This window comes from Thalassophryne amazonica, chromosome 13 (genome assembly GCF_902500255.1).
Source record: "Thalassophryne amazonica chromosome 13, fThaAma1.1, whole genome shotgun sequence".
Classification (NCBI taxonomy): Eukaryota; Metazoa; Chordata; class Actinopteri; order Batrachoidiformes; family Batrachoididae; genus Thalassophryne; species Thalassophryne amazonica.
Genome location: NC_047115.1, coordinates 27,328,523 through 27,355,162, shown reverse-complemented (window position 1 = coordinate 27,355,162; position 26,640 = coordinate 27,328,523). Strand labels below are relative to the sequence as shown.

The window sequence follows — 26,640 nt, the reverse complement described above, 5'->3', positions numbered from 1 at the left end:
TAGACTTACACACATGGGCAGCTAGCTTTTAGCTGTCGAGTGCTAGGACAGATCAGAATTTAACAAACTAAAGCTTTTACACATTTTTTAAAATTATGCTGAAATCTAAAACATTCGTGAAAAAGACCCGGTCGGGTGGTGTGATGAAAATAGTGCGTGAGCATTATTTGAGAGACGATATTTGGTGCGGAAGCGAAGCTTGTCGTAAGTGCAATCAGGAGAATGGAGTTTTACAGAAAGACGCTGTTATTGAAAGTTCTCTCTGCTCCTATCCGCATTATTTACTGCCCGACACCAACGTGGTGCTTCACCAGGTAAACACAAAGCGATGCTTTCATCATCTTTCTGTATAATATGTTGGTTTCTACATGAATGAACCTACAATTCATTTCCATTGTGGTCTATTTATCTGTATTTGCTTAAATTCAAGATATTTTTACGTTATTGTGATAATTATGTTTGGCACAGTTGATGTGTGTTATAGGCTATTCATTTTTTTTTCTTTTTACAAATTAGAACATGTTGATGGTTCTTTGACTCAAAGAATGTGCTTTTTTATTCCTACTTACAGTAACTTGGGTTACGTCACGGAGCCATTTAGGACCCCAGCAACTTTAGATTCATTCATTCAAATCAGATGATGAACTTAATATGATCAGTGAGTCACGTGCTTGAACTTACCGCCAACTAGAGAATATATGAATACACGCATCCATTTATGTGTCTGATGTTATTTAAACTAGGTATCATCACAGTTCATGGACAATCCCAACATTAACTCACCCTGTCAATAAATTTTGAGCTTGAAATTAGTCGCTTTCACTGCTGTGGCAACCCCGAGTGAAAACAAGGGATCAGTCGAAGGGACTTGCGATTGACACCCACCTCTCTCAGCCTTTAATTTTTTCAATTTCAGTTTTCAGTTTATTTTCATTTATATAGCGCCAAATCACAACAGAGTTGCCTCAAAGCGCTTCACACAGGTAAGGTCTAACGTTACCAACCCCCAGAGCAACAGTGGTAAGGAAAAACTCCCTCTGAGGAAGAAACCTCAAGCAGACTAGACTCAAAGGGGTGACCCTCTGCTTGGGCCATGCTACAAACATAAATTACAGAACAATTCACAGAACAATTCACGTATGAATATACAAGAAATGCTATTGGCGCACAGGACAGGAGGATCACCAACACGAATACAACTCCCATCTCTGGGTGGAGCTACACCTTAAACAGAGAGAAAAAACAGAATCAGGCATCAGAAAGACAAAAAATACTGTATAATTTGCCAGCATTAAACAACAAGAAAAACAGAGAAATACTAAGGTGATCGCCGGCCACTAGCCCTAAACTTCACTAAAAGACCCAGAATTTAGGTAAAGTTGAGGCCGCAGCCCGCTCCAATTACTAATAAATGAATTAAAAGAGTAAAAAGCGTAAAACAAAACTGTACCAGTATGCTAGCCATATGAAAGGGAAAATAAGTGCGTCTTAAGTTTGGACTTGAAAATCTCCACAGAATCTGACTGTTTTATTGACGCAGGGAGATCATTCTACAGAACAGGGGCACGATAAGAGAAAGCTCTGTGACCCGCAGGCTTCTTATTCACCTTAGGGACACAAAGTAGTCCTACACCCTGAGAACGTAAAGCCCGGGCCGGTACGTAAGGTTTAATTAGGTCAGCTAGGTAGGGAGGTGCCAGTCCATGAATAATTTTATAGGTTAGTAGCAGAACCTTAAAATCTGATCTCACTGGGACAGGAAGCCAGTGAAGGGATGCCAAAATGGGTGTAATGTGGTTGAACTTTCTGCTTTGTGTCAGAAGTCTGGCTGCAGCATTTTGAACCAATTGGAGACCCCTAATGCTAGACTGTGGTAAGCCAGAAAATAGAACATTGCAGTAGTACAATCTAGAAGAGATAAAAGCATGGATCAGGGTCTCAGCATCAGCCATAGACAGGATGGGACGAATCTTCGCTATATTTCGCAGGTGGAAGAAAGCAGTCCTAGTAATATTTATAATGTGGAGGCCAAAGGACAACGAAGGATCAAAAATTACCCCAAGATTCCTCACTTTGTCAGTGTGATGTATGACACACGAGCCGAGGCTGAGCATTAACTGGTCAAATTGATGCCGATGTCTCACTGGACCAAGAACCATCATTGCAGTCTTATCAGAGTTTAAAGTAGGAAGTTTCTAGACATCCAACTTCTCACTGCTGCAAGGCAGTCTTCTAAGGATTTTATGTGAACGAGATTACCAGCAGTTATCGGCATGTATAACTGAGTATCATCTGCATAGCAGTGAAAGGTAATCACAAAACGGCGCAATATGTGCCCAAGGGGTGCTATATAAAGGGAGAAACCAGGGGGCCTAAGACAGACCCCTGTGGAACCCCAAATTTCATGTCACTAAGGTTAGAGGTAGTGTTACTGTACAAAACACAGTGAGAACGACTGGTCAAGTATGATGTCAGTCATGCAAGGGCACTCCCAGTAATCCCAAAATGATTTTCCAGCCTATCAAGTAGAATATGATGATCCACTGTATCAAATGCAGCACTGAGATCTAACAGCAACAGAACCGTAGTGGTGTCCGAATCCACTGTAAGCAGAAGATCATTCACCACTTCAGTGAAAGCCGTCTCTGTGGAATGATATTTTCTAAAAGCAGACTGCAGTGGCTCAAAGAGATTATTCTCAGTAAGATAGTCTACGAGCTGCCGTGACAGCACTTTTTCCAGAATTTTAGAGAAAAATCATAGATTTGATATCGGCCGATACTTTGTCAATACACTAGGGTCAAGATTCTTAAGTAATGGTTTAATCACTGCAGATTTTAAGCATTTAGGAACAGATCCAGAAGTTAAAGAAAGATTAATCATTTCCAGCACAGTCGGCCCAAGAGTGGGCCACAGGTCCTTAAACAGTTTTGTTGGTATAGGATCAAATAAACAGGTTGTGCTTTTTGTTGACATTGAGTTTTGTCAGCATGCCTAGTGAGATACTATCAAATTCTGTAAATCTAGGTAATACCTCAGTAGCGGCGCCCACCTCAATAGCAGGGTGTAGTGGCTGGGTTAAGGCATGCCGGGATATGTTTAAACTGATGTCTTCTATTTTCTTCCCAAAGTAATCCAGGAGATCTTGTGCTGTAAAAGGAGAGCGAACTACAGGTGGTTGTCCATGCATAAGTGTTGCCACCGTGTCGAACAAGAACTTTGAGTTATGCTTGTTTTTGTAGATCAAATCAGAGTAGTAAGTCCGCTTTGTAGCCAGTAATGCATGCTTATAGTCTAAGATAGCATCACGCTACGCAAGGTGAAATACTTCTAATTTTGAACGACGCCATTTCCGTTCTACACCTCTTGCTTTATGCTTGAGGTCATGCAGATAATCATTGAACCAAGGTGACTGTGATTTGGGGGAGCGCGGTTTTAACACAGGTGATGCAATCATGTTGAGTGTAGTTTGGAGCACTGAGTTTAAACTATCCACAAGTCTGTCTACTGACTGGGTATTTGTCAAATGTGAAGCTAAGACATCAGGCAGTCTAGCTTCGAGTTCAGTCTTAGTTGAGGAGTTCATGCATCGCCGTAATGATATATAAGGTTGTTGTTCCGCTAAACACGGCAGCAAAATTGTAAACTTAATAAGTGAGTGATCAGACACCACTGATGTAAGAGGCATGATGTCAGTATTTGTGACAGCAATACCACGTGCGAGAACCAGATCCAGGGTATTTCCATTAATGTGCGTCAAATCCCGAATGCATTTCCGAAATCCTAATGCATCCACAATTTCCATAAATGATTTGCAGAGGGGATCAGAAGGCTTATTTATATGAATGTTAAAGTCACCAATGATCAGAATGTTATCTACACTAGTTGACAAGTTAGAGATGAACGCACCAAATTCATCTAAGAATTCAGAATATGGGCCAGGAGGCCTATATACAGTGACAACGTAATATGACTGATTTTTATTCTTCTGACCTTGGCAATGTGTAATATCCTGAGCAGAGCGGAGAATCAGATTCTCAAACGACTGATATTTGTAACCCCCAACAGCTAATAAGCTAAACCTAGATTTATAAATAAGAGCAACACCCCCGCCTTGCTTCGCATCACGAGGGATGTTACTAAATGTATAAGCTGGTGGGCAGGCCTCATTTAAGGGGAGGACAGCTGTAGGTTTAAGCCAGGTTTCACATAGCCCAATCATATCTAAGTGTTGATCAATAATTAGATCATTGATCAACAATGATTTTGAGGACAGTGATCTTATGTTAATGAGACCCAGTCTAAGGACCTCAGTGGGGTTGAGAGTTGAACTGTTTGGGTTTAGGGGTGATTCCAGAGTAGCATATATAAGATGCCTAGAAGTAGGTTTAGGTTTAAGACATTCCACGCGCGTTGTAGGAGCAGACACAAAATCTTTGCTATTGTTGGAACAACCACTGGGCCATCCTCAATTTCAACATCATCCAATATAGTAATGGGTATTAAGTTTGGAAAGCATATCCCTCTATGATTTTTATGGACATGACTACGGAAGCAGGCCACAGTCTCAACTTGTTGAAATTCCCTCCCTGGCAAATAAACTGCACTATCACCATAGTGGATTTTCTGCACTAAATTCCCTGCTAAGCTAATGGATTCCATACCCACATTTGTCATAAGCCTTGCAGGGTCTCTAATCACCTGCTCCGTGGCCTGCTGTAGATTCCTAATGTTACCCTTTCTGTAGAGCTCTACCTATGTTCGCAGACAAGATGGCGGCACCTTCCCCAGTAGGGTGGAGGCCGTCCGGCATCAGCAAGCCACGGCGGCCCCAGAACGAAGGCCAGTTATCAATAAAGCTAAAGCCTTGCTGTCTACAAAACTGCGCCAGCCACCTATTTAATGATTTCAGCCTGCTAAACGCCTCATCAGTACCCCGGGAGGGGAGGGGACCAGAGACTATTAATCGATGCCGACACATCTTTCTGGCAAGGTCACAAATCCTCTCTATGTCCATTTTTGCGACCTCTGAGTGCATCATCCTGATATCATTGGTGCCAACATGAATAACTATGTGACTATATGTCATGTCATGTTCCTTCGTCTGTCTTCCCTTCTGCAGCGTCAGCACCCTAAGATGAGATGCAGTGTCGGGAGCTCTGGCCCCAGGATTACATTTAACGTCGGCCGGCGTCTGTAACCTGACTTTGCGGGTGATAGAATCCCCTATCACTAAAGTCCGGTGTTTCGGCCTGCAGACAGGAGTGGAAGTCACTTGTGGGCTCAGAGAATTCACATCTGGCAAATCCAAGGGGGAGAACCGATTCACAGTTCGCACTGGCGAGTGTGATTGGGGTGCCACAACCGGGCACCAAGCCCTACGGGGCTTCCTCTACCTAGCTACAGTCCGAAAGCTGTCCTCCACAGCCGGCGTTTCGAAACTGATGCTAATGGGCTTGCTAGCCGGCCCAACACTAACCTCATCTAGAGTGCCCGTAACATCTAACTCCACTGAGCTAAGAAGCTGCTCTAACTTACGGACTCGGCTCTCTAAGAGAGCCACCCTATCTTCCAACATCACGCAGGATTTACGGAGGGTGTAAAGTAGAATTAGTAGTGTACTTTGTGCAATAAGAAATTCAAGAATGTAGCCAAGCAAACACGAGCTAACCAATAATGGATAAGCTAACCACTCCGAAGGTTCACACAAACGCAAATAAATGTATTAAAATTCACAGCAGTTACACTGAAAAACTAACAGAAGTATTAAACGGGTAAAAAAGCAGCAGCTATAAAATACACTAAACAGTTAATTAACTAACAGGAGTGTAAAAAATGAAATGAAAAAATGATGAGCCTTTACTTTTATGTCTTTAATTTACTTAACATTACAGCTAGATGTCTTTTTAACATTGTTGAATTGTGAAAGACTGGGTGAGATGATAAAAGAATTCTGACTGTCCTGTTACGTAAGTGTCTTTCTCATTATCAAATGCAGTAGTGGAGGTGATGGCCTAGTGGTTAAGCGTTGGGCTTGAGACCAGAGGATCCTTGCATCACATCCCAGCCTGACCGGAAAATCACTAAGGGCCCTTGGGCAAAGTCCTTAATCCTCTAGTTGCTCCCAGTGTGTAGCGAGTACGTTGTATGGCAGCACCTTCACATCGGGGTGAATGTGAGGCATTATTGCGAAGCACTTTGAGTGTCTGATGCAGGTGGAAAAGCGCTATATAAATGCAGTCCATCCATCCATCCATTTTCTTCCGCTTTATCTGGAGTCGGGTCGCGGGGGCAACAGCTAGATCAAAGCCGCCCAGACCTCCCGATCCACACACACCTCCCCCAGCTCCTCCGGGGGAACCCCGAGGTGTTCCCAAGCCAGCCAAGAGACATAGTCCCTCCAGCGTGTCCTGGGTCTTCCCCAGGGCCTCCTCCCAATGGGACGTGCCTGGAACACCTCTCCAGCGAGGCGTCCAGGGGGCATCCGGAAAAGATGCCTGAGCCACAAGCAGCTGAGATGAGTTTCCTCCGCAGGGTGGCTGGGCGTTCCCTTAGAGAGAGGGTGAGGAGCTCGGTCACTCAGGAGGAGCTCGGAGTCGAGCCACTGCTCCTCCACGTCGAAAGGAGCCAGCTGAGGTGGCTCAGGTCTCTTAAATGCAGTCCATTTACCATTTAATAGTCATGTTTAGTCCATGTTACACATATGACATGCAAACCGTGTTGCATTTCATGTGTGTGATTTCACCAAGTTTATGGATGCACCATGGCCAGATAGGTGGCTATATAAACCCAGTGAGATCAGGTTTTTGTGTTTGTGTGCAATGATTCTGCTGCAAGTGCCAGAGTGCTCTTTGCTGTCTCCTTTGTTCAGCTCACTCCTTCAACTCCAGAACTGTCACTGTCAGTTGTTTTACACACTGTGGGAATATAGGACTGTGGAATTCCTAATAAAATAGACAATTAAATGACTACCCCTTAATTTAACTTACATATCTTTCTGTAGCCCTAAATTAGTTTAGTCCCTTGGATGTAATGCTTGTAAATTTTTTGTCTGACAGATTGACGTGTTGGAGGACCCCATCATTCGTAATGTGATTATTCTTCAGACTGTACTGCAGGAGGTACGCCACCGCAGTGCACCGGTCCATAAACGTGTGAAGGACCTTATACACAAGAAAGAGAAACACTTCTACACTTTCACCAATGAGCACCACAGGTATAAAGACACAACTGACATTTTTTAGTGATTCACCATGATGTCTGAAGTGTGTTCTTTATAGTTGGGATAACACAATATTTTTATGTATATATACATAAATAAACGCTACCATAGACATTCAGTTTCCTTCATCTCTTTCGTATTTATTAAAAATACTTTTGAATAACCTTTAAGGCTGTGTCACACCATGACGGATTGAGCAAATGGATGAGTTACGTATTTAAAGATTTTGTCTGTTGGCAAAATCACGTAGTCCATCAGTCCCTCGTGGATTTGGGGCTTTGATGAACAGATGACATCACATTTCCATGGGCAACACAGAGCGCTGCATTTAGCAGAAGGATTTTTCTGATTTCAAGACACATGCACGCTGGGGCAAGCCGGATAGAAGCGGGGTTTGCCACGGTCTGAAAGAATGTGATATTTTCTCACTATTCATATGCCCTCTTCAAAGCGAGTACATGTGGGTGGACTGAGCTCTGTCTGTCTGTCTGTCTGTCTGTCAGGTCTATCTATCAGGTCTATTAGATAAGAAACTGACACTTTTATTTATTTTTTTTAACTATATGGATTTGAATGACGTGCGATTACACCAATCATGCTTGAACCCTCGTGCGCATGCGTGAGTTTTTTCACGCGTCGGTGACGTCATTTCCCTGTGGGCAGGCCTTGAGTGAGATGTGGTCCCGCCCTCTCGGCTGAATTCCTTTGTTTCACACACTGCTCGAGACGGCGCGCGTTGCTTTATCAAAATTTTTTCTGGACCTGTGAGGAATATCCGAGTGGACACTATTCGAGAAATTAAGCTGGTTTTCGGTGAAAAGTTTAACAGCTGATGAGAGATTATGGGGTGTTTCTGTTGGTGTAAGGACTTCCCACGGAGCGGGACGTCGCGCAGCGCTTCCAGGCGCCATCGTCGGCCTGTTTCGACCTGAAAACATCCTAATTTAAGGCTTAATTCACCCAGGACGTCGTGAGAGAACAGAGAAGATTCAGAAGAGGCCGGCATGAGGACCTTATGCGGACATTCCACTGTTTAAGGACATTTTTTAATGAAAGACGTGCCTGCAAATTCGCCGAGTCGTTTCCGTGACGACTCGGCGAATCTGTGTGCGCCGCGACAGGAAAAACACCTCCGTGTTGAAAATCATTTGTAAAATTCAGGCGGCTTTTGATGGCTTTCAACAAGTGAGTAACTGAGAAATTGTTTAACAGCTTGGGCATGTTCCAACTTGCCCGTTAAGGTTTCCAACGGAGGTGTTTTTCCTGTCGCGACCCCCCGCGGTCGGGTCCAGCCCGACATGCGAATCTGCCCGCACGTTCTTTCATTACAAAATGTCCGTTAACAATGGAATGTCCGAATAAACTCCTCATGCCGACTTCTTCTGAAAGTTCTCTGATGACTTCCTGGGTCAACAGAGCCTGAAATGTGGAAGTTTTCAACTTGAAACGGCGAGACGCTGCCGCCTCGAAGCGCAGATCGCCATCAGGCACCGTGGGCCGTCCTTACGGCGACACTACCAGACCAAAATCTCTCATCAGCCGTTAAAATTTTTACCGAAAACCAGCTGAATTTATCGAATGGTGTCCACTCAGTTGTGCCTTACAGTTTTGAAAAAATTTTGATCAAACAAAGCAGCAGTCTGAGCCATTCCTAAACAATGAAAAAAATCGATGAGAGGGTGGGCCACTCCTCACTCAAAGACTGCCCACAGGTGAATGACGTAACCGACAGGCGTGAAAAAACTCTCGCATGCCCACAAGGGTTCAAGCATGTCTGATGTAATCACACGTGATTCAAATCCATATGGTTTTTGAAAAAAATAATAAGGTCGGATACTTTTCTAATAGACCTCATATCTATCTATCATCTATCATCTATCTCTATATCTCTATCTCTCTATATATACAGGGTTCTACCTAGTGCAAACTTGCGTTACGGCCCATTACGCTATAATTTTGGACCGTTACGATTTTCAATACAGCATTTGTAATCAACCATTTCTGCAGCACGACTCCAGTTTTAAGTGTGACTCGAAGCAATGCTTCGATTTAATGGCTTGTGGCTCGCTGCTCTTCAGAAGCGGTAAGTCCGCTTCTTAACCCCTCTGAAAGCCATTAAAATATCATGAGTCACTTTTGTGTGGATTAAAGTCACTAACTGGGACTCTTGTCTTGTTGCAGTCGAGAAACGAGAATCGTCCTCCGTTCCGTTGTCACAGCTTTAAACGCTGCGCGGCTCTCTGCTGAGACAGAGTCCGCTCGGAATTAATAACTTAAAAACGAATCGCCGCTTTAAATAAAATGACACCTCTTACAAACGTTGCAATACAGACAATAAACTACAATCGACTAAAACATTTTTTCCTCCCAAAAGAGACATCTTGCATTCTTTATAAACCTGACCTGCAACAAAGCTGCAAGAGCTCAGCTCATAGGTATGGAAATACATTCATGCCAATAATAATGTCTGAAAGGAAATGCTTTTGACAAAAACTAACAGATTTTATTTCTGTTTATGTCCAGAGATCAAGGACCCACCATGTAGAGTTTATTATGTCCAGAGTTTAAGGATCCAGTAACCAATTTCATATTTATTTACTTTAAGACTCAAAAAATGTTGTTCAATTTCAACTTAATCAGCTTATAAAGCACCAAGTTACAACAAAAGCCATCTCAATGTGCCTCACACAGAACAGTTCAAAATAAAAAACAAAAAAAATTGAATACCTAATTAAAAACAGAAGTAAAAGAAATAATAAAAACTACTCATAAGAAAGAGAATAAAAATAGGTTTTAAGTCTTGACTTAAAAATGTCCACGGACTCCGACTGGCTCACTGAGGGCCATGTACTGGCTAACCCAGAATGAGATTGCCCACTCAACAAACGTCCCCAGCCTTCTGGACATGATGAAGGGACTTGGGCTGTCGTACCTGGCTTTTCCCCTTTGGGTACCCCTATATATATATATATATATATATATATATATATATATATATATATATATATATATATATATATATATATATATATATATATTCTTCAGTAGTCTGACATGGAACAGCTGTGCTGTATATTGCTGCGGCAGGAGCTGTCCTCTCTCCACTCATGAAGAATTAACACTCCGTGCCAGAGCTGTGGCCAATCAGAAGCCCAGTTTGAAGGCTCGGACAGCTGCAGGATATTAACTCATGAGTATCATAAAAGTAAATAGCAAGTAGAGGACAAAACGGTAAACAAACATGCAGGCAGCAGGAAAGCTCACCACCTAATCTCCACTCAAAGTTTTGAACATGTTCAAAACTTTTTGATGTCAGCTTATATCCGACAAGTCCAAGGAACTCATTTTGTGGGCGGGAAAAGGACACTTTATCAGATAAAAACTAAAACTGATAGAATCAGTTCTTCATACCTTTCCTTGATTCATCATGGTGTGATGCGGGTTCTAGATTCCTCTAGATGTGTGAAGACGGTTAACTGTCTTAACACTGTTTACTGTTCAAGATTTCTTTGATTACTTCAAATAGAAAAGAGATGACACTAGGTCAAATATATCCCAGCATGACTTAGTCCCGCCACTGCACCCTGTTACTGATGTGGGTGCCATCACAGATGCCTCACTTAGATTTACTGAATTTGGTATTATTTCACTGGGTATGTTGACGAAACTTGTAATATGTGTTACAAGTGAAAAGGTAGCCCAGTCATTAAAGGTGAGAATGCATGCAATGTGACACGACTTCAACTGCACAAACTTAGGTTAATTGATACCATGGGATAAACCCTAACCCTAAACCTGACAATCCTGAAATTCTGCACTTGAACAAAAAACAGCTTCTCATATTTTGAAGACAAATCTGAGGTGTAGCTGGTTTAGAATGGGCTCTGGGGAATCTCCTACCTCAGTGAGTGAGATACAGCATCAACATGCACACTTGCTCACTATTGTGGTCTGCTTCTGTGGAACTCTGATCTGCACCACATTGTTGTTTATTTAGTTATTCAATTATAGTTTATTCTAATAATTTCTTTTGGGATAAATAAAGTTGAGCTCATCTTATCCCTCAATTGTGAGCAATGAATTAAATTTGGTTTGGCCCCCCCCATCTTGTTAGTATGGCAGATAAAAGAGATGATTTTTGGTCTGCTTGAGGTTTTGTCCTGTAAAATAACAAATGATTAGGGAGTATTTCCTTCCCTCTGTTGTGAATGTGCTTATTCATGGGGTAGGTAAAACCTAAACTTTACTTGTATACAGTGTTTTCAGGTGACTTAATGCTTTGATTCAGCTTTTTATGACTAAACTGAATTGATATTCCCATTTACACATAATGACCAAATACATTTTTGTCTTGTCTTACTTTTTTATGCTATTCTTCCAGAGATACATTCATTGAACGTGACCCAGGAGAGAGTGCCAATGACCGCAATGACCGTGCAATACGTGTGGCAACACACTGGTACAGCCAGCACCTGAAGACTTCAGAGTCTTCTGCAGATGGGCCCAGGGTCATCCTTATCACCAACGACCAAAAGAACAAGCAGAAGGCAGAGGAGAGCAACTTGTTAGTGTACAAATGTAAGTGGGCACATACATAACACTCACACATTCAATTAGGTAAAATAAATAAAAAATCAATGGGATTGATACTCCCTATTATGTCCTTTTGTGTCAGATGATAGTGTGTGTAATTTCATTTAATATTTATTAATCTGCTTTCACAATGCGTTGTACACCTTCTCCACAAAACCTGGGTATGTATACCATATTTTCCGTAGTATAAGTTGTGATTTTTTGCTACTTGCTACTTATATTCTGAAGCCACTTGTACATGAAAAATGCTGCATTATCATCTACAGCCACAAGATGGCACCATTTTCATGGATGGAAAGAAACAGTTTGTTTCTTCGAGAATGAGTAAATTTAATTTAAATTTAAGCTGTCAATCAAACTGAAGACCATGCTCTAGAATAAAAAATTAATTGAAGAAAATAAGAACAACCCCAGGTTTCTTTTCAGCACTGTAGCCAGGCTGACAAAGAGTCAGAGCTCTATTGAGCTGAGTATTCCATTAACTTTAACTAGTAATGACTTCATGACTTTCTTTGCTAACAAAATTTTAACTATTAGAGAAAAAATTACTCATAACCATCCCAAAGACATATCGTTATCTTTGGCTGCTTTCAGTGATGCCTGTATTTGGTTAGACTCTTTCTCTCCGATTGTTCTGTCTGAGTTATTTTCATTAGTTACTTCATCCAAACCATCAACATGTTTATTAGACCCCATTCCTACCAGGCTGCTGAAGGAAGCCCTACCATTATTTAATGCTTCGATCTTAAATATGATCAATCTAACTTTGTTAGTTGGCTATGTACCACAGGCTTTTAAGGTGGCAGTAATTAAACCATTACTTAAAAAGCCATCACTTGACCCAGCTATCTTAGCTAATTATAGGCCAATCTCCAACCTTCCTTTTCTCTCAGAAATTCTTGAAAGGGTAGTTGTAAAACAGCTAACTGATCATCTGCAGAGGAATGGTCTATTTGAAGAGTTTCAGTCAGGTTTTAGAATTCATCATAGTACAGAAACAGCATTAGTGAAGGTTACAAATGATCTTCTTATGGCCTCGGACAGTGGACTCATCTCTGTGCTTGTTCTGTTAGACCTCAGTGCTGCTTTTGATACTGTTGACCATAAAATTTTATTACAGAGATTAGAGCATGCCATAGGTATTAAAGGCACTGCGCTGCGGTGGTTTGAATCATATTTGTCTAATAGATTACAATTTGTTCATGTAAATGGGGAATCTTCTTCACAGGATATGTCATTCAAAGCGCATATTAAACAAATATGTAGGACTGCTTTTTTGCATTTACGCAATATCTCTAAAATCAGAAAGGTCTTGTCTCAGAGTGATGCTGAAAAACTAATTCATGCATTTATTTCCTCTAGGCTGGACTATTGTAATTCATTATTATCAGGTTGTCCTAAAAGTTCCCTAAAAAGCCTTCAGTTAATTCAAAATGCTGCAGCTAGAGTACTGATGGGGACTAGAAGGAGAGAGCATATCTCACCCATATTGGCCTCTCTTCATTGGCTTCCTGTTAATTCTACAATAGAATTTAAAATTCTTCTTCTTACTTATAAGGTTTTGAATAATCAGGTCCCATCTTATCTTAGGGACCTCGTAGTACCATATCACCCCAATAGAGCGCTTCGCTCTCAGACTGCAGGCTTACTTGTAGTTCCTAGGGTTTGTAAGAGTAGAATGGGAGGCAGAGCCTTCAGCTTTCAGGCTCCTCTCCTGTGGAACCAGCTCCCAATTCAGATCAGGGAGACAGACACCCTCTCTACTTTTAAGATTAGGCTTAAAACTTTCCTTTTTGCTAAAGCTTATAGTTAGGGCTGGATCAGGTGACCCTGAACCATCCCTTAGTTATGCTGCTATAGACGTAGACTGCTGGGGGGTTCCCATGATGCACTGTTTCTTTCTCTTTTTCCTCTGTATGCACCACTCTGCATTTAATCATTAGTGATCGATCTCTGCTCCCCTCCACAGCGTGTCTTTTTCCTGGTTCTCTCCCTCAGCCCCAACCAGTCCCAGCAGAAGACTGCCCCTCCCTGAGCCTGGTTCTGCTGGAGGTTTCTTCCTGTTAAAAGGGAGTTTTTCCTTCCCACTGTAGCCAAGTGCTTGCTCACAGGGGGTCGTTTTGACCGTTGGGGTTTTACATAATTATTGTATGGCCTTGCCTTACAATATAAAGCACCTTGGGGCAACTGTTTGTTGTGATTTGGCGCTATATAAAAAAATTGATTGATTGATACTACTTGGCACTTCACTTGTTTGTCCAGTGAGAGATGAATTTAAAGTTAAATTAAGAAGTTAAATTTAAAGTAAGGCAATCATATCTTATAAATGTTTTACAAAAGCGTTTTCAGTGATTGGAACTTGAACTTGAGCTTATTTATTTGGCACACAACTCGTCAATAACAAAAACTGATACACAAGACAATTCCACAGTGACGTGTGAGCAGAAGCAAAGCTTATAAACGCCCACCCCATATATACATTCATACATATATACACATTACCTACCCCCAGAGCAAGCACACACGCGACAGTGGTAAGGAAAAACTCCCTCTGATGTATTGAGGAAGAAACCTCGAACAGACCAGACTCTAAGGGGTGACCCTCTGCTTGGGCCAAGCTACAAACACATTTAACAACACAAACTCAAATCCCATTATCATAAACATATCAAGTGAACACAGTGTCTTCGTCTACATACATATTTACATACATATACAGTATACATGTATACACACACCAACATACACCTACACATACATACCGGTACATAATTAAACACACACATATATACACACATACATACATATATACACATATACATACATGCACATACACAAATGAATGTTACTGTACAAGTTCACAGTTACAACTGACAACACAAAACTCATCATACTTCATTAGATACATATCTTGAAAACATCATTTTTTTATATTGATTTTTAAACTGATTAATATTTGGACATCGTTTGAGTTCATCCATCAGGTTATTCCATATTCTAGGGCCACACATGGAGACACAGAAACCTTTCCTGGTCGTCCGGGCGCCAGCAATTTTTAAATGATACAAGGCCCGTAATTTATATTTTCCTTCTCTCTCAGTAAAATATTCTTGAATTCTAAATGGCACTTCTTTATTTTTCACTTTGTGCATTAATTGAACAGGACAAAATCATATCATTAAGTTTTAATATTTGAGATTTAATGAGCAGTGGATTGGTGTGGTCTCGATAACCTGCATTATGAATTGTCCTTAATGCTCGTTTTTGAAGAATGAATAATGGTTGCAATGTAGTTTTGTAATTGTTGTCTCAAACTTCAGCGCAATAAGTCAAGTAGGGTGCAACCAAAGAACAATAGAGAGTATGTAGTGCTCTGCAATCAAGAACATGCTTTACTTTATTTAATACTGCAATACTTTTTGATACCTTCATTTGACTACGCTGAATATGAGCTTTCCAGTTAATTTTTTCATCAATAATGACACCTAAAAACTTATTCTCTTTGACACGTTCCATGTTTACCCCATGTATATTTAACTGAATTTGTACGAGGTATCTTATAAAACTAACCGGCAGTTTTATAAAAAAAAAAAAACTATATGGATTTGAATGACATGCGATTACACCAATCATTCTTGAACCCTCGTGCGCATGTGAGTTTTTTCACGCGTGTCGGTGACGTCATTTCCCTGTGGGCAGGCTTTGAGTGAGCACTGGTCCAGCCCTCTTGGCTGAATTCCTTTGTTTGAGACCCTGCTCGAGACGGCGCGCGTTGCTTTATCAAACTTTTTTCAGGACCTGTGTGGGATATCCGAGTGGACACTATTCGAGAAATTCAGCTGGTTTTCGGTGAAAAGTTTAACGGCTGATGAGAGATTATGGGGTGTTTCTGTGGCTTTAAGGACTTCCCATGGAGCGGGACGTCGCGCAGTGCTCCCAGGCGACGTCATCTGGCTGTTTCGAGCTGAAATCATCCTAATTTAAGGCTTAATTCACCCAGGATGTCGTGAGAGAACAGAGAAGATTCAGAAGAGGCCGGCATGAGGACTTTATGCGGACATTCCACTGTTAAAGGTCATTTTGTAATGAAAGAATGTGCGCGCAAATTCGCCGAGTCGTTTCCGTGATGACGCCGCAAATCCGTCTGCGCCGCGACAGGAAAAACACCTCCGTGTTGAAAATCATTTGTAAAATTCAGGTGGCTTTTGATGGCTTTCAACAAGTGAGTAACTGAGAAATTGTTTAACAGCTTGGGCATGTTCCAACTTGCCCGTTAAGTTTTCCAACGGAGGTGTTTTTCCTGTCGTGACCCCCACGGTCGGGTGCAGCCCGACATGCGATTCTGCCCGCACGTTCTTTCATTACAAAATGACCTTTGACAGTGGAATGTCCGCATAAACTCCTCATGCCGACTTCTTCTGAAAATTCTCTGTTCTCTGACGGCTTACTGGGTGAACAGAGCCTGAAATGTGGAAGTTTTCAACTTGAAACAGAGAGATGACGCTGCCTCAGAGCGCAGATCGCTGTCAGGCACCGTGGGCCGTCCTTAAGGCGACACTACCAGACCACAATCTCTCATCAGCCGTTAAAATTTTCAACGAAAACCAGCTGAATTTATCGAATGGTGTCTACTCAGTTGTGCCTTACAGTTTTGAAAAAAATTTGATCAAACAAAGCAGCAGTCTGAGCCATTCCTAAACAATGAAAAAATTGACGAGAAGGTGGGCCACTCCTCACTCAAAGACTGCCCACAGGCGAATGACGTAACTGACAGGAGTGAAAAAACTCTCGCATGCCCACGAGGGTTCAAGCATGTCTGATGTAATCACACGTGATTCAAATCCATATGGTTTTTGAAAAAAAAATAATAAGGTCGGATACTTTTCTAGTAGACCTCGTATGTCTTTTTTATAATTTCCAAATAACATCAATTTAGTTTTAGACAAATTTAATGATAATTTGTTAATATCAAACCATCTCTTTAACTTTATCATTTCTGTTCCTAAATCAGATAATAATTGTTGCAGATTTTCCCCTGAGCAAAACAGGTTTGTGTCATCTGCAAAGAGCACAGTTTTAACCATATCTGAGACTTTACATAAATCATTAATGTAATATAATGATTTAATTACATTACGCCTATAGTCTTCTGTTCAGTGGTGATGAGAAGCAGTAGATTTGAGTTCTGTGCCTCATACAATAACATTAATTAGCTTGTTAGTGTCTGCTTACTAACACAGTGTTTGCTTTATAAATAGTGTGCTGAGTTTTAAATGTCTAAACATTGCACATTTACCTCAGCTGTGGTCATCTGTTCAGTGGTGACAAAAAAGCAGTTTACTTGAGTTTTGTGCCTCGTACATTAACATTGATTAGATTGTGAGCTTCTACTCGATAATGTGTTGTTTGCCTTATAAATGAATAATGCATCGGTTAGATTATTTTTGCTTCTTGTTGCATGAAGGGGTAGCACCATGTTTAAAAAATAAATGTAACTTATTGACTATTGCAACATGTATATTTTTTTGCTCTTCTTCTTCATGATGCATTTTTGGACAGATGTGACTAATTCTCCAGTGCAACTTATTGTCTGGAAAATATAGTATTATATTTTATCCTGTTTCCAGTTATTATTCTTATTGTTTGCTTTTAGTCTTGTTAATGTTATTCAAAAGAATTTGCTGGTGTGTTCTTGCTGTACTTGTGTTATAGTGCACAGTTGACTGATACTGTATTATTCTGTTATGTGACCATCTAAACCTTGAACCTTGGCCTTTTGAAGTGTTAAATTGCAGTTAGATTATCAAACTCGGCATCACAGGTTCTCTGTGTTAAAAAGAATTGCCCAAGATTTAAAGAAGAGATTGCCAAAGCATGTTTCTAAGTGGCACAAATTCATGTGCATACATTTATATTCTAGGTGAAGAGTACATCAAGAGTCTGATCGCAAATCCTGAGCTGGTGGATCGCCTGGCGTTGACTGATGATGAAAAGGTAAACACTTAGGAGTCATGGAAATATGGAGATAAAATCAGTTTCATGTTTAACACTTTATATAGAATTTCTATGTAGCAATCTTGATCTTCATTCATCCTTTCCTCTTCTTGAACCCCTGGTTTCTCTTTGTCCAAACTCTTAGTGACAACTTCTACTTTCTTTCACTCCTAAATTTCTCTTTATTTTATTTATTTTTTGGTCAGAATGAGATCATTAGCAGAAAGGTGTTATTCCCAGAGCACCTCCCTCTGTCCAGGATCCAAGCAGGCATCAAGAGTGGTTCCTTCCTGCAGGGCACCTTCAGGGCCAGCAGGGACAACTACCTGGAAGCCACGGTTTTCATCCAGGAAGACGATGAGGACAGTACAGAGGTGGGTTAACAGCATGCGTCCCATGAGGGTCACTTCATTGATTGTTTAAAAAAAAAAAAAAATGGATATGTGAGATTTTCTCTCTTCTCAGTGAAGGTACCTTTGTGGCCTGAAGGAAAGAAGAACAGCATTGTTCCTCAGGTTGTCTTCTTACTACCGGTTGTTGCCAGGTTCTCATCCAGGGTCTTCAGAATCTCAACAGAGCTGTCCACCAGGATGTGGTTGCTGTGCAGCTGTTGCCACGGGATCAGTGGGTGGGACCCTCCGCGGTTGTACTGCAGGATGACGGTACTGCAAAGGATGATAAGGCAGAAGAAGGGGAGGAAGAGGAAGAAGCGGTAAGTGGACTCTTTAATTTCAGGGACTGTAATCAGTCTGATTTGTTATCATGTTCCACTTGGGGAGGTTGCGTATAATTTCTTTTTTGCAACAGAATAGAGCTTATATATTTTCTCCATTTTACTTCACAGTTTCAGGGAAACTCTTATAGCTCTTTACAGCTTTTTGAATGTCCGCCGTCTGTTTGTGTTTGTGAGCAGTTGAAGGTCTCAACAGCTGATATAGTTCGGAAACCCACAGGAAAAGTAGTCGGGATCATAAAGAGGAACTGGAGGCCATACTGTGGAATGCTCAATGTCTCACAGATCAAAGAGGTAAATTATAAATTATTATCATGATTACACCCGTCTGCAGTGACAGCACACATTGTTTTCCGTGCTGCTTGTTCATGAGTTTTGAGTTGATCTTGGCCAGTGTTGGTGGAATAATTGAAGGTCAGCAAAGGACCAAATACTGTAATTTTTGAGAAAAATGGTTTCAAAGTCAAGGTTGCAGGTGAAGGTCAACATTTTAGCCAATTCTTATATATAAGGAATATTTAGAATGTTATTTTGAGGAACTGGTGAAAGATACACCCACTGAGGTGATGGCCTCTCTCTCTCTCTCATACAGTCAACACGCCACCTCTTCACACCAGCTGACCGCCGTATCCCCCGCATTCGCATTGAGACACGTCAGGCGTCCACATTAGCAGGCAACAGGATCATGGTGGCCATTGATGGTTGGCCCAAAGACTCCAGATATCCAAACGTGAGTTGAACTTTTGTTCAAAACTTGATTTTAGAATCAGATGGCCTACCCAGGGTCAATTTCAATTTATTAATTTATATAGCACCATCTCACGACATAGTCGCCCCAAGGCGCTTCACATAACACATAATTAGTTAAAGTGTCCGCTTTGTGCAAGATGCCGCAGATTCTTTATCACAACAAATTTTATAATGTGCATGAAAGTGTGAAGAGAAATCTATTGTCTTTCTTAGGGTCACTTTGTACGTAATTTGGGAGGCGCCGGGGAGAAGGACACCGAGGAGGAGGTGCTGCTGCTGGAGCACGATGTCCCCCATCAGGCCTTCTCTCAGGCTGTGCTCAGTTTTCTCCCCAAGATGCCTTGGGCCATCACGCCAGAGGTAATCGCCACATTCCTCGAGTAACACCAGAGAATATTGTATTCAAACATTTATAAAGCCGTAGTGCTGTCAGCCTGCAGTTAGTCAAGCTCCCAGAGAAGTTTGTGAGGTTGTTGTAATCACCTTCTGTCTGTGTTTGTGTAGTATCTCAGGAACCACTTAGCCGGTTCCATTTATATTGTTCTTGTGAATTGCTCATGATAACATTTTGGCGTGTTTTAAATATAAAGGTCAATCAAGGTCATTGAATAGTCTGAAAATTGAGTTTTTTGCAATAATTTTTAAACTAAGAGACCCAGGAGAATAATTCCATATGCATGTGAATCAGTAAACGAAACACTATCTGCTGATCCGTATGTGGAACTCATGGATACACTTATTTCCATTTGTAGTGGCTACCAGTTTTCGAGTTTAATAAATTTCATGTGTTTGATAAACATCTTGGAAACCTATGGCTTGCTGGACCAGTAAATGTCGTCTGGGTGGTCACGATGTATAAAAGTTTGTTTATAAACCTGCATTTACTAACTTAACTCAGTTCTTTTCATTAAAATTTATTGCGATTAACGTGTTTGTAATATGCACAGTGAGATGGCTGGCGGCGAGTGTATGAATTCTTTGAATGCTTGTTTGAAAATGTGTTTAGGTCTTGTGTATTTATTCACATTTGTGTGGCAGGACATGGCGAGACGAGCGGACCTGAGGCACCTGACGGTCTGCAGTGTGGATCCGCCGGGATGTACAGACATAGATGACGCACTGCACTGCAGAGAGCTGGACAATGGAAATCTAGAAGTAACTGATGGAAAATACTCACGATGTTAAGTAACAGTGAGTTAATGTGCATCTCTCAGACTGGTATTTGTTTGCCGTAGGTGGGCGTCCACATTGCTGATGTCAGTCACTTCATCAGACCTGGCAACGCTTTGGACAAAGAGGCAGCTAACCGTGGCACCACTGTCTACTTGTGTGGGAAGGTGAGGAGAAACAAGCTCGCAAACTTTGATGCTCGTGACATCGCAGTATCAGAATTTGCACATCATGACCAGTTTGCTACTGAAAGGTTTTATGTAGAGCTGCTTTGCACTTATGCTTTCATCATACATTCCTATTATTGAATCATGTGTTCATACAATGTGTGTTTCCTTTTTCTTTTTCAATAGAGGATCGACATGGTTCCTGAGCTGCTCAGCTCCAATCTTTGTTCTCTACGCTCTAATGTAGAAAGGTGAACACACACACACAGAGAGATGGATTTAATCAATAATCAGTGCTCCTGCTGTTCCCAAAGTGTTCTGATGAGTAAATAGATTAATCAACTGTGCTTATCTTACTTGAACTGTAATTACCATGTGTTATCATTTCAAAACCTCTGCAGCCATTACAATGAAGATTTTGTTATTCCAGGAGCCAGATGCAGAAAAAAACCCACTTTGTGCATAAATTAAAGCAGGAACTTTTCCCACCATGATTAGAAAGCAGTGTACTCTGTGTCCTGTTTTGGAATTCCCAGTTGTGAAAATGTGCATACATGCACAAGCCTTTTCCCCACTCCCTCAGATCTTTACAGACCTCCATGGAGTCCAAACAGCTTTTCTTCTACATTTTACTGTGTTATTTTCTAATGTCATAAGGTTTGGAGCAATGGTTGACCAGTAAGAGTTTTTCAGTGACCGGTGCTGGTTTTTGCAGAACAGGGCAGCCAATGGCCGATGTTTTTTGTGTTTGCAGATGATACAATTTAATAAAATAACAAATGAAAAAAAAAACATAGTTGCATTTAAAACAAGCAATTATTTAACACAGTTACAGCCTGTAGTGTCTCTGTTCTACTATTAGTTTTCTTTCAGGTAGTTACATTTCCCACTGTTTCAAAACACCCATTCCCACTGTTTTAAGGCACCCATCTGCATGTAAATTGACACAAGGGGGAGTGCTAGAATTTTTCCACAGAAGCCACCCTGACAAATGTGACTTGTCAAATGTGACTGCAGGTGTTTTTGTTTGTTTATTTTAGTTGCCCAAATGCCACATCACCAAATGTTTATCTCAAAATGCATTTAATCGGTTGAGGCGGTCTGTCACTGGATTAGCAGTGTGTTATAAAAGATGCTATGAAGGTAAACATCAAAACCGAATACTCAATAAAAACAACACAGCATGATGTTTTTTTTTTTTGTAGGAATGTGTGTGTGTGTCTGATTTTGATCTCAGTTTCTTTTGCAAGGTTTTCTTTCTCATGTATCTGGGAGATGAACCACAAGGCTCAAATTCTAAAGACTTGGTTCACAAAAAGTGTTATTAACTCTAAGGTATAGTTTAAACACACCAACATGCAACCACAGAATACTGCATGTGTTCCTCTCTGTGCTTCTGCTGAGATATGAATGCTAAATACCCTCCAGCTCTAACTTGCTACCTGCTCTTCACTGCTTATGTGTTCAGCACAACACTGCAGGTGTTTATATGCTGTTGATTTGCTCCAGGCTTCTCTGACCTATGCTGAGGCTCAGATGAGGATCGATGACACCACCATGAATGATGACATCACTATGAGCCTGCGACGTCTCAATAAACTCGCCAAAATCCTTAAGAGGCAGAGGATAGAAAAAGGGTAACACTAGGATGCACATTTTGGAAAAGCAATAAAGAATATAATTTTAAATGTGGACCGCAACAGAAAATGCTTATGATGCTGCACTTGCTCTATTTCTAGAGCGTTGACATTGTCATCATTGGAGGTGCGTTTCCATATAGACAGTGAAACCCATGACCCCATTGACCTACAAACCAAAGAACTGATGTAGGTAACATTGACAAAGAATTCTGCAAATTCTGACATATCCAAACTCCTTCCCTGCCTAATTTTTTGAATACGCTTCTAATTTTTGGTTTTGTTTGGTTTTGTTAGGGAGACCAACTCTATGGTGGAAGAGTTCATGTTGCTGGCAAATATTTCAGTCGCTCAGAAGATCTACGATGAATTTCCAGAATGCGCCCTGTTGAGGAAACACCCTGCACCACCTCCGTCGAACTACGACATCCTCAGCAAAGCTGCAAAGTCCAAAGTGAGTGAACAGAAAAACTTAAATCACTTTGGTTTTATAGTCTTTTTTCTTTTTTGCAGCAGCAGCAGCTCAGCATATCCAGAATATTAGGTCATATTTATTCAGGAATCTTTTTATTTTCAATTATATCTCAACAACACATGCCCCTCTTGATGGTGTGTTCCTGGGCATAACACAACTTGAATTATGACTGTCAAGTTGACCAATAACAGATTACATGTTTATATTTCCATTTAACTTGCTTTTAGCTTTGAAGAAAGTCATCAGTGTCAGTCATTTGTCTATAACTATAGACACAAACCAGATAGAAAATGAGAACTAGAGATGTTTTCATACACTCATGAATCTAAATGTCATGATGATATTTGGATTTCTTGTAGCTGTTCTTTTTCTGGGCAGAAAGATTGTACAACATGAATCTGGAAAAGGAGTTTGCTGTGCCAATTTTAATTTTGGGATTTCTATGATCTTCACAAGGTCAAATCTACTCTATTTTCCAGGTTATAAGTCACATCTGTAAAGACAATGCACCATGAAGAGGGAAAAAAGTCACATTTATTTTTTAAATGTATATTTCACAAGAATTCAAGAAAAACTTTTTTCTTAATCTGGAAAGACTGTTCAGTCACACTTTAAGAATATAGGCTAAATATCTTTAATGCCTCGTTTCTTGTTTCCACTGCAGTGATAATGTACCTAGCCATGATTTTTATGTACTGTTAACACTGTTGTTTTATGACATATAAGTCACAGGACCTTCTAAACTAGTAAAAGACCTGAAACATATAGTCTGTAAAATACAGTATACATACACTAACTTTGATTATCAATTTAGTGAAGTTGAAAGTTCTAAAATGTCTGTTAAATTGCCATAACTCCTTAACTTAGTGGTCGGGATTGATTACAGCAAGTAGATGGGTCACTTCATGAAAAAGGGTCACCATGACGCAAGCCATTACTATTGGGCAGTAAAAACAGAACAGCCCTATGTGCAGGGAAATATAAAATGATTGTCTCTGTATAAATTGATTAAATAACTGTGATAACATAGAGGACATAATTATCATGGAATTTTTCTTTTTTGAGTTTTTATCTGAAAAGGGGGACACCAAATCGGACCAAATTTATGACACACAGCACCTAAGTATTATTTTGGTAAAAATAAACAGAAATCACTTCAATTAATTTGTCTGAATTTACTTCTAATTTGATGGGCACACGGTGAAATTAATTTTCCCCACCATAGACCAGCGTCTTAATCACTCGGTGTGGCTGCAGAGAGCATGCCAAAAATTTGCTGTTGAATGTAACCTGTAATGTCCCGCTCTGTTAAATTTAAAACCCATGTTCCTAAACTGCTAATTTATTCAATAAAATAAAACTCCAGTTGTTTTTGAAAGCACCACTGTTGAGAGCCTTAAACCCATGGAGAGATCGAATGTAGTTGAACAATAAAGAACAGTCATCAATTACTCACTTTGATTGTTTCGCATCCCAGTTCGACCAGTTACACTCGAGTCATAAAGATAAACTTTATTGATCTCAGAGGAGAAATTCACATTATGTCAGCTCTTAAAAAACACACAAGGTGGGTGCAAGTGTGTGTATGTATGTGTGTGTGTGTGTATATATATATATATATATATATATATATATATATAGTTGCCAAATATAGCACTCTGGGGCTTTCTCGTGAACCCATATAAAAAAAGTATAACATGACTTAACTCAATAGTGGATTTCATGTATTCCCCATGGTCTGTAGATTCATATCACCTTGCTAGGAAATTTAAGAATTGAAAAATCATGTCACATATTGGTGACACCTTTTGTTGAAGTGACCCAGCTGTACCAAAAAAAAAAAAAAAAAAAAAGGTTGCTTGATAGCCCTGATTGGATTGAGCAAAAGACTGCAACGGTAAAGTCCAAGCAGCTCAGTGGAGATCTGAGGAATAGGGTCATAGAATTATACTAGTCAAGAATGTCTGTTGGAGCCTTTTCTAAACAATGGGAAACTCCCAGACCATCAGTTCAAATGGTACTGTATGTCAGTACATGATAATGGGAGGTGTAGCCACTTTGCTACAGTCTGGAAGAAGACCCAAACTATTATGTTCAGCTGAGAGGAAATTGGGTCTGATGGTCAGGAACAACCAACAGATGCAGCTGGACCAGCTGTCAGTGTTTACACAGTCAAGTTTTACATTGACATAGACTGAGGCTGCCATCCAAGAAGTAAATTATTTTCAAGAAATTGACACCTTCAGGATTGACAGAAGTTAGCAGCTGACCATATGGCCAAAGGAGGGGGAGGTATGGAGCCACATTTTATGATCACATCAGACAAAGCTCAAGTTGTATGGCCATGATGACCAGGGGTATGTTTAGAGGAGTGATTATTGCTGTCATTCATATTCTTGTTTGGTGTATGTAAATATTTGACCACAATGGCTCACACACACAAGCAGCCACAGCCAAAAACCAATTCAATCACTGGCCTGTGGAATTTAGTAAACTGCAACCTATGAGCATAATTTGTAATGTGAGTATATTTAAGGTGACTGCCTATTTGTTTCCACCCATCAGAATGTGGAGATCCACATGGACTCGGCCAAGGCACTTGCAGACTCCCTGGATGCAGCTAAAGTGGATGGCTTCCCATATTTTAACACACTGCTTCGAATCCTAGCCACTCGCTGCATGATGCAGGCAGTCTACTTTTGTTCCGGCATGGACAGCGATTTCCACCACTATGGTCTTGCTTCACCCATTTATACACACTTCACCTCACCTATTCGGAGGTATGAAAACATGTTTCACTCAGTGGCCATATCATTTTAGATCAGGTGTTTAACTGATTTGATGGCTCTCTGTCATCAGCATTCTGTTTTACCTGAACCCATGTTGTGCTCTGCCACTGCACAGGTACTCTGATATTATAGTGCACCGTCTGCTGGCTGTGACCATCGGAGCAGATAGCACCTACCCTGATTTGATGGACAAACATAAGCAGTCCTCTCTCTGCAACAACCTCAACTACAGACACAAAATGGCTCAGTATGCACAAAGGGCGTCTGTGGCTTTCCACACACAGGTCAGTGGTTTTCTTAATCCTCAGCTACAACCACACAGCAACTCAAACAAATGCATGATTTGTTTACGTGTGCTTTCTCTACTTAGTTGTTCTTTAAGAACCGGGGCATAATGAACGAAGAGGGATTTGTCCTGTTTGTGAGGAAGAATGCCATCATCGTACTCATCCCAAAGTTTGGCATGGAGGGAACAGTCTTCTTTGATGTCAAAGACAAGACCGTTCCTAATCTTGTTTTTGATGAAGAGGTAGGAGACGTACCAAAAACTTTCCTCAAATTTAGTATGTTTAACTTCTGAAATGCTCATTCTGTGTGTTTGTGTGTACATAGGGTCCCAGTCTGAAGGTGCAGCAGCATTGCTTCAGATTGTTTGACAAGTTGAAGGTGACCATCAGCCTAGACGACTCCAACATTCAACACCAGAAGATACGCATGGCTCTGGTTGAGCCTGTGGTAAGGCCGGACTAAAGTAGACAGCAGTGATACGTTGCCTTCTTCTAGTGAATGGAAGGCTAGTCACCTGGTAGTTCTAAACATTAAGTTATACACATTCACTTTATATTTTACGTAAACTAATATTCTTCATTTTAGATTCCTGGTGTGAGTGTTCCAGCCCCGGATGTTGAACAACAGGCCAAGAAACCAAAGCTGGACTGCTAAGACCGAAAGCCACAAAGTTATTTGTCATCGGCAGACTTTAGACATCAACAAGTCATGACACTCTAAACGAGTTCATTCTTCTTTTTTTTTAATGCGTCAGTAGAACAGACTGCAAGTTTGGAATTCAGTATCCTCTGATGTTGCTTAATAAATTTTAGGTTTTTTGTT

The 26,640-nt window shown here is 40.7% G+C and overlaps 1 protein-coding gene across 3 annotated transcripts; it reads left to right on the top strand.

The window, feature by feature from the left end:
- The first annotated feature begins 6 nt into the window (after positions 1–6).
- On the top strand, positions 7–26,504 carry dis3 (DIS3 exosome endoribonuclease and 3'-5' exoribonuclease). 3 transcript variants are annotated; one of them, XM_034185085.1, is made up of 21 exons: positions 7–314; positions 7,059–7,216; positions 11,604–11,800; positions 17,736–17,809; positions 18,016–18,183; positions 18,354–18,518; positions 18,723–18,836; positions 19,135–19,272; positions 19,506–19,652; positions 20,331–20,447; positions 20,528–20,629; positions 20,816–20,880; positions 21,880–21,964; positions 22,139–22,266; positions 22,369–22,455; positions 22,564–22,720; positions 25,307–25,521; positions 25,646–25,814; positions 25,901–26,059; positions 26,143–26,265; positions 26,404–26,504. In XM_034185085.1, the coding sequence occupies exons 1-21, from the start codon at positions 96–98 to the stop codon at positions 26,470–26,472; spliced, it is 2,856 nt and encodes a 951-aa protein (XP_034040976.1). In that variant the 5' UTR covers positions 7–95; the 3' UTR covers positions 26,473–26,504. The 3 variants fall into 3 exon arrangements, with proteins under 3 accessions (XP_034040976.1, XP_034040975.1, XP_034040977.1); XM_034185084.1 differs by having other exon boundaries at positions 18,354–18,521; XM_034185086.1 differs by lacking the exon at positions 7,059–7,216 and having other exon boundaries at positions 76–314; positions 18,354–18,521.
- The last annotated feature ends 136 nt before the right edge of the window (positions 26,505–26,640 follow it).

Bases quoted from the DNA above. Each gene is read 5' to 3' on its own strand.
- dis3 (XM_034185084.1), top strand. From the start codon at position 96: ATGCTGAAATCTAAAACATTCGTGAAAAAGACCCGGTCGGGTGGTGTG. The intron at 20,630-20,815 runs GTGAGGAGAAAC...CTTTTTCAATAG, and splicing joins CTGTCTACTTGTGTGGGAAG to AGGATCGACATGGTTCCTGA. The intron at 20,881-21,879 runs GTGAACACACAC...TTCTTTTGCAAG, and splicing joins CTACGCTCTAATGTAGAAAG to GTTTTCTTTCTCATGTATCT.